This window comes from Danio aesculapii, chromosome 1 (assembly GCF_903798145.1).
Source record: "Danio aesculapii chromosome 1, fDanAes4.1, whole genome shotgun sequence".
NCBI classification, from domain to species: Eukaryota; Metazoa; Chordata; class Actinopteri; order Cypriniformes; family Danionidae; genus Danio; species Danio aesculapii.
Window position 1 is genome coordinate 2,726,792 of NC_079435.1, and position 7,722 is coordinate 2,734,513.

At 37.7% G+C, this 7,722-nt stretch overlaps 1 protein-coding gene across 1 annotated transcript in view; it reads right to left on the reverse strand.

The window, feature by feature from the left end:
• Positions 1–5,545, reverse strand: part of b3gntl1 (UDP-GlcNAc:betaGal beta-1,3-N-acetylglucosaminyltransferase-like 1) — a 32,097-nt gene extending 26,552 nt beyond the window's left edge. The window contains 3 exon segments of the mRNA XM_056455289.1: positions 4,215–4,314; positions 4,766–4,882; positions 5,290–5,545. Of these exon segments, the coding sequence (XP_056311264.1) occupies positions 4,215–4,314; positions 4,766–4,882; positions 5,290–5,403 (331 nt within the window). The 5' untranslated portion in view covers positions 5,404–5,545.
• Positions 5,546–7,722: the final 2,177 nt, after the last annotated feature.

Below are 7,722 nucleotides of genomic sequence, written 5' to 3' on the forward strand. Positions count from 1 at the left end.
TATCTTCTCTTAAACTCAGACAAAACAGAATTATTACTTATTGGGCCTAAATACTGTACACAGCAGATCTCACAACTCGATCTACAATTAGAGGGATACAAAGTTAGCGTTAGTTCTACTATAAAAGATCTGGGTGTCATATTAGACAGCAATTTAACTTTTAAAAATCATATTTCCCATGTCACAAAAACTGCTTTCTTTCATCTGAGAAATATAGCTAAGTTACGAAGTATGCTATCCATCTCAGATGCAGAAAAGCTAGTCCATGCTTTTACGACTTCTAGGCTGGACTACTGTAATGCTCTGTTTGCTGGCTGCCCAGCATCCTCTATTAACAAACTTCAATTAGTACAAAATGCAGCTGCCAGAGTTCTTACCAGGTCTAGAAAATTTGATCACATCACCCCAATTTTATCCTCCTTACACTGGCTGCCTGTTAAGTTTCGTATTGAATTTAAAATATTGCTTCTTACATATAAAGCTTTAAATAATCTAGCTCCTGCTTATCTAACCAATCTTCTGTCTCGCTACAATCCAACTCGCTCTTTAAGATCTCAAAACTCAGGACTTCTGGTAGTACCTAGAATAGCAAAGTCGAGTAAAGGAGGTCGAGCCTTCTCATTTATAGCTCCTAAACTCTGGAATAGCCTTCCTGATAACGTCCGAGGCTCAGACACACTCTCCCAATTCAAAACTAGATTAAAGACCTATCTGTTCAGTAAAGCATACACTTAGTGCACCACTTAGGGGGCTTCCATACAGGTTATGCATCTTGTTGATATACACTATGAACAGCAGCTACGCTAATTATTTTCTTTATTCTCCATTTCCACCTGGGGATACTCTTCCCGAGGCCCTCAGACTATGCAGAGTCACTGATTCGATCCAAGACCAACGATGAGATGATCCCAAGGTTTCCATATCCTGGACCTGGCCGAATCCTGAACAACTACTGCGATGGTCATGGAAGAGTGGAGAACATGAGACTGATTCCTGTGACGCTCCAGAGACAGACGAGTCTTCGCTGAGGCCAGCATCCAGCCTCCGCCACTGAGACTGCAGCTCTGCACAAGACGTTTGGCCAGCGGAGAAATTAAAATGGTCGTGCCCAACTGAGTCTGGTTTCTCTCAAGGTTTTTTTTTCTTCACTTCCGCCATTAGTGAAGTTTTTTTCCCTCTCCGCTGTCGCCACTGGCTTGCATGGTTCGGGATCTGTAGAGCTGTGCATCGTTGGATTTGCTCTTCAATATTTGGACTCTCAGTAGTGATTATTAAACCACACTGAACTGAGCTCAACTGAACTGAACTTAAACACTACAAACTGAACTACACTGTTCCTATTTACTGTGACCTTTTATGTGAAGCTGCTTTGACACAATCTACATTGTATAAGCGCTATACAAATAAAGGGGAATTGAATTGAACATGTAGGATCTTACTGTATCATACTGCATTAACAATATAACTGTAGAATGGCAATAATCATTACTAAAGGAGAGTCCATAAAACTGACTTGTTTTCTTGGGTCAGAATAAAACTGAACAGAGACAAATAGAAAAGATTAATATTACAACAGAACCATTTAAAAACAATAGAGTAAATGTGTCTTTAATCTCTTGATTTAATGTCTAGACTGGAAAAAAGAAATGTTTATACACACACACACACACACACACACACGCACACACACACATATACATATATATATATATATATATATATATATATATATATATATATATATATACATACATACATATACACACACACACATACATACATATATATATATATATATATATATATATATATATATATACACATACATACATACATATATATATATATATATATATATATATATATATATATATATTTATTTATATATATTTATATATACACATATATAAACATACATATATATATACACACACACTACCTGACAAAAGTCTTGTCGCCTATCCAAGTTTTAGGAACTAATAATAACTTGACTTCTTGTTGATGATTTGGTATAAGAAGTGGCTTATATGAAAGGCAAAGGCCTCAAGATTACGCTGATTTGACCACAATAAAATATGATCATGTCTAGATTATTAATGATTTCATTAGGACAGTGATGTGCACATCGATACTCGAGTATTGATATATAAATACTCAGAAGCTTTTAATTTTTAATTAAAGTATCAATATTTGAACTATATTTGAATAATTTCTGCATAACTAAATGTTTTAGCGATGTGTACAGGATTGTCAGTGACGCTTTTGTATACAAGACGTTACACCAATCAATCTGCGGCAGAACGTGACGTGAGCGATCATGTGCCTTACAGATAACTCAACAGAAGCAAGTCGCACGGTTCTGCATTACGCAATGACACAATGGCAGAGAGGTAGTGCAGCGTGTTGTGGTGCTCATCAGCTGAAAAAAGTGTTGCACGAGCAATAATTGTGATAAGGAAGTCATACACAACAACAATACAAGCAACCTTTGTAGACACTTACAGACAACACACCCTCAAACTTATAAAGAAGCAGGACAAAAAGCTGCTCAGTGTTCCTCTGCTCGGTCTCCCTCTGTCCGACAAATGACATATAGGAGGCAAACCTGTCTCTCTCTCTCTCTCTCTCTCTCTCAATTTAATTCAATAATTGCTTTATTGGCATGAAAAATGTAACAACTGTTTGCCAAAGCATTTACGAAGTTTACGTTAAAAGAACACACACTAATATAAATAAAGAAATAATAAGAAATCATCTCTCTCTCTCTCGTTACCATTAGGTGAATAAGAATAAATATAAGTGTGTGTGTGTATCTGTGCAGTGTGTATATACAGTATGTATGTGTATGCAGTGTGTATATACAATATGGATGTGTGTGTGTGTGTTTACATATAGTAATTTTTTTAATTAACATTATTTTGAAAAATTATGTTAATATATTAAGTAATAAGTGGTATCGGTATTGTAAAAATTAACAAAAAGTATCGATATCGTATCGAATTAAAAAATGGTGGTATCGCCCATCCCTAAGTAAGGTCTGACTCTGCTTAGACTAAAGTCTGGTCACTGAACCTTCAATAATGTCCAGTATAGAATATGTGCTCATGCTGCAGTGGAAACAGAATGAATATTGTGTCTGACTCCATCATGAGCTTGGAGGACTGCATCCATACATCTCTGCAATGACTCAAATCACTGATTAATAAAGTCATCTGGAATGGCAAAGAAAGCCTTCTTGCAGGACTCCCAGAGTTCATCAAGACTCTTTGTGTTCATCTTCAATGCCTCCTCCATCTTACACCAGACATGCTCAATAATGTTCATGTCTGGTGACTGGGCTGGCCAATCCTTGAGCACCTTGACCTTCTTTGCTTTCAGGAGCTTTGATGTGGAGGCTGAAGTATGAGAAGGAGCGCTATCCTGCTGGAGAATTTGCCCTCTCCTGTGGTTTGTAATGTAATGGGCAGCACAAATGTCTTGATACCTCAGGCTGTCGATGTTGATCATCCACTCTGCAGATCTCTCGCACGTCCCCATACTGAATGTAACCCAGAACCATGATTGTTCCTTCACCAAACTTGACTGATTACTGTGAGAATTTTGGTTCCATGTTGGTTCCAGTAGGTCTTCTGCAGTGTTTGTGATGATTGGGATGCAGTTCAATCCACCTTCTGCCACTTTTCCAAATGATTAACTAGAAGTCAAGTTATTATTTGTTGCTCTTATGACTGGGATCGACGGCAAGACTTTTGTCAGGTAGTATATACCCATAATTGTGTATGAACTGAGTATGAATACTTGATGCTTTTGTATTTATGAGATACATTTGGAGAATATTAATATCAACACATTTAAGACACTGAATCAAATGAGTGTCCAGATTACTGAATCAAAGGAATCATTCCGAGTCAATTAAACTGAATCAAACCGAATGCTCCTTATATTAGTTTCAGCGTAAGGTTAATTAGGGTTATCCAGTTAACATGGTCTGCGCTTCCTCAAACAGACCTCAGTGTGTGTTTGACATGTTCGTCTACATGTGTGTGTGAGTTGCTGAAAGCTCGGTATGCTGAACATGAAGACGTTTCGAGCTCCTGACACCATCTAAACACTGATAACACTTTGCTTGATTTCTGAGCTGCATGGACAGAGTGTGTGTCGGTGTGTCTGTTAAACATCATGATAAGCAGGTGAATGTGAACACGAACACACACCTCCGCGCGGGCTTGAGGATTTGTGTCCAGATATCAGCACTGAAATGCCTCTGTCCTCGAACCTCGGCCTCCATCTCTCCACCAGCTCTCTGGAGCCGTCCTGACACACACACACACACACACACACACACACATTAGATGATGTTAAATAATGTATTTTAATTCTCATGTTGATATTCAGGCATCACGTTGGCTCAGTGGGTTGCACAATTGCCTCACAGCAAGGTCGCTGGTTCGAGTCTCAGCTGGGACAGTTGGCATTTCTGTGTGGAGTTTGCATGTTCCTCCAGTGTTGGTGTGGGTTTCCCCCAGGTGCACCGGTTTCCCCCACAGTCCACACACATGCGCTATAGGGAAATTGATTAACTAAACTGGCTGTAGTGTATAAGTGTATGGGTGTTTTCCAGTGTCTGGTTGCAGCTGGAAGGGCATCCGCTACATAAAACATATGCTGGATAAGTTGGCGGTTCATTCCGCTGTGGTGACCCCTGATAAATAAAGGGACTAAGCTGAAAAGAAAATGTTGATATTCTGTGTGTGTGTTTATGTACCGTACTGCCGTCGTCAAACACACACAGCTCCATACGACCCTGGAAATCCTGTTCCAGTATCGCCTGCAGACACTCGTCCAGCCAAACAGACGCATTAAACACTGGCATGATCACTGACTGAAACACACACACACACACACACACACACACACACACACACACACACACACACACACACACAGAGAGCAGAACTGAATACTAAAGAGCAGAAGTGTTGTACTCTGATACGATGTACGCTGCAAATATTATTTTACTATTCACAATTTGCTAAGAATACTCTTCTGAAATTATATTAAGAAGGTGAAAGTCTTAATGTGCAAATATGAAATCAGCTTCACCTCAATATTAGTAAGCACATGGCTATTATTAACACAACAAACTTTATTGTTGTTTGTTTACTCTGTGTATTTCTGCTCTTTATTTTCACACTGAATGATACTGGAGTTAATATATCTAGTGTTATGACTTTGAGTGTCAATAGTTATTTATTTATTTATGTATTATTAGTGACGCTGGTGTCTCACCACTGTGTCGCTGTCGTCCTCTGCCGGTTTCTCGCCGCCATGACACCCGCTCCGCTCGCAGAAGCGCTTTGGCTCCGGTTCAGAGCCTCCACTGAGCTCCTTTTTCCCGCTCATCTCTCAAACACACTCGCCTTTGTGTGCTCAATGCTTGCGTTCAACACATATTATCCCGAATAAGCGCTCATTTTGCTTTAAAATTGGTTAAATGCGCTGAATAATTGCTCGTGTTTTGGTTTTGACTGCAGCGGTTGCTCGTGTGTGGATCAGCGCAGGCGCACAAATCACTTCCACGTTAAGGCGAGAGCTGCAAGATGATTGGACGAGAGGAAACGCGGACACACATTTGCTTGGATTGAGTTGCTGTCAGTCAGCGAGCGCCGCTGTGATTGGACGGAAACGCATCACATGATAACCCAGACACTTTCTAGCTGTGGTTAAATGTACAGTAGAGCACTGCGAAAAACATTTTCTCAAGATAACGAATAAAAAATTAACGCAATCTTTCAAAAGATATGAAATATTGTATAATTAAAATAATAACGCAATTAAAAACGACATAATTGCAGCAAAAATCATGAAGCAAACAATGAGGAATAGAAAATAATATTTAATAATAATAATTAAATGTGACCCTGGAGCACATCACTGGCCTCATCTGCAAACAGGAATATTATTGGCAACAGTTGTTTTATGAAACTATATGCATATATACATAGGTGGCACGGTGGCTCAGTGGTTAGCACTGAGGCCTCACAGCAACAAGGTCGCTGGTTCGAGTCCCGGCTGGGTCAGTTTCTGTGTGGCGTTTGCATGTTCTCCAGGTGCTCTGGTTTCCCCCACAGCCCAAACACATGCTCTATAGGGGAATTGATGAACTAAATTAGCCGTAGTTGTTGCTTGTGCACAGCCACCGGTCCTATTGTATTTTATTTAAACCCACTTATTTAAAATATTCCATGTAGCCTGCCATGGGCCCGGCCTATAAATAAAATAAAAAAATATCTATTATTCTTATAAAATAATAATAATAAAAACATAAATATAGCTTATATAACCTAATCAAAATCAATCAAATAATAGAAAATTAAATAATAAGAAACAATGTAGCCTACAATAATAATAATAATAATAACAGCAACAACAACAAAATAATTACAAAACATAATAATAAGATGGGCCTACTTTGGCGTTGCAAAAAATAATATTAATTATAATATAAATAATAACAATAGGATAATAGTACATACATACATACATATATATATATATAAAATTAAATTAGGAGGAAGTAAAATTAAAACCAATGGTACCCTTTGTTATAGCAACTGGGCCCAATATGTTATTATTCTGGTCCTGCTTAAACTATTAAAAAAATTAAACAATAAAACCACTAAGTGCACAATATTAATTATTATTATTAGCCTATTCTTATTTTTAATTTTTATTATTAGTAGTATTTAGCCCTACAGTAGCTCGGAAACAATCATCCAAACCAGGTTCTGCTCGCAAATGATTATCTTTGGTCAGCATCAGGTGCACAGCAGCAGGATGTTGAGTAGTAAACTACAGGCATATATTATTATCATCATCATCATCATCATTATTAATATTATATAGGCCTTGCTCGGAAATAATCTCGCAAACCAGGTGCTGCTCAGAAATGGATGTCTTTGCTCGGCATCAGGTGCACAGCTGCAGGATGTTTGGCAGTAAACTATGACCATATTTAATGACAAATGTCTAATAATACTGCTATTTTACATTTTTATTTATAATTTATGCATACGCAATGAATGTAAGCCTAATAACTGATCAAATAACAGAATATGTAAACTTAGTTTATATATATAATTAAATAATAATAATTAAAAGCCTGGGTGTTGATCCACAGAGGACTTTTATTTTGAGGGCTATGTCACAAGCTCAGATTTGATTGAACTCTAACCCTAACCCTAACCAATCAGAGGAAAATGAGCGCTTCAGCACAGCCTACGTGTTTAATTAATTTTAAAGTCGTTTATCCGTTTTCCTACCTTAAATTAAAAAAACAAAACAAAAATTAAGCCAAAAATTGAAAAACAGCCATTTTCTTCATTTTCCTTTTTTAGTTTGAAAATGGATATGGGTTGGACGGAGGATACCCTGATTTATTTCCAGCACCTTATTGAATCTATGCCAAGAAGGATTAAGGAAGTTCTGAAGGCAAAGGGAAGTCCAACCCGGTACTAGTAAGGTGTACCTAATAAAGTGGCCGGTGAGTGTATAATCACAAACCTAAGAAAACAAACACAGTGAGGAACAGTGACATCTTCTGGACACAAAATTAATATTATGATTATACTATTTTCCAAATGTATGCTCATCTTGCCATTTAAATCGACTTTGACACACTTCATTGTCATTCAAATGTACTTGTGTACACAGAAAACCATT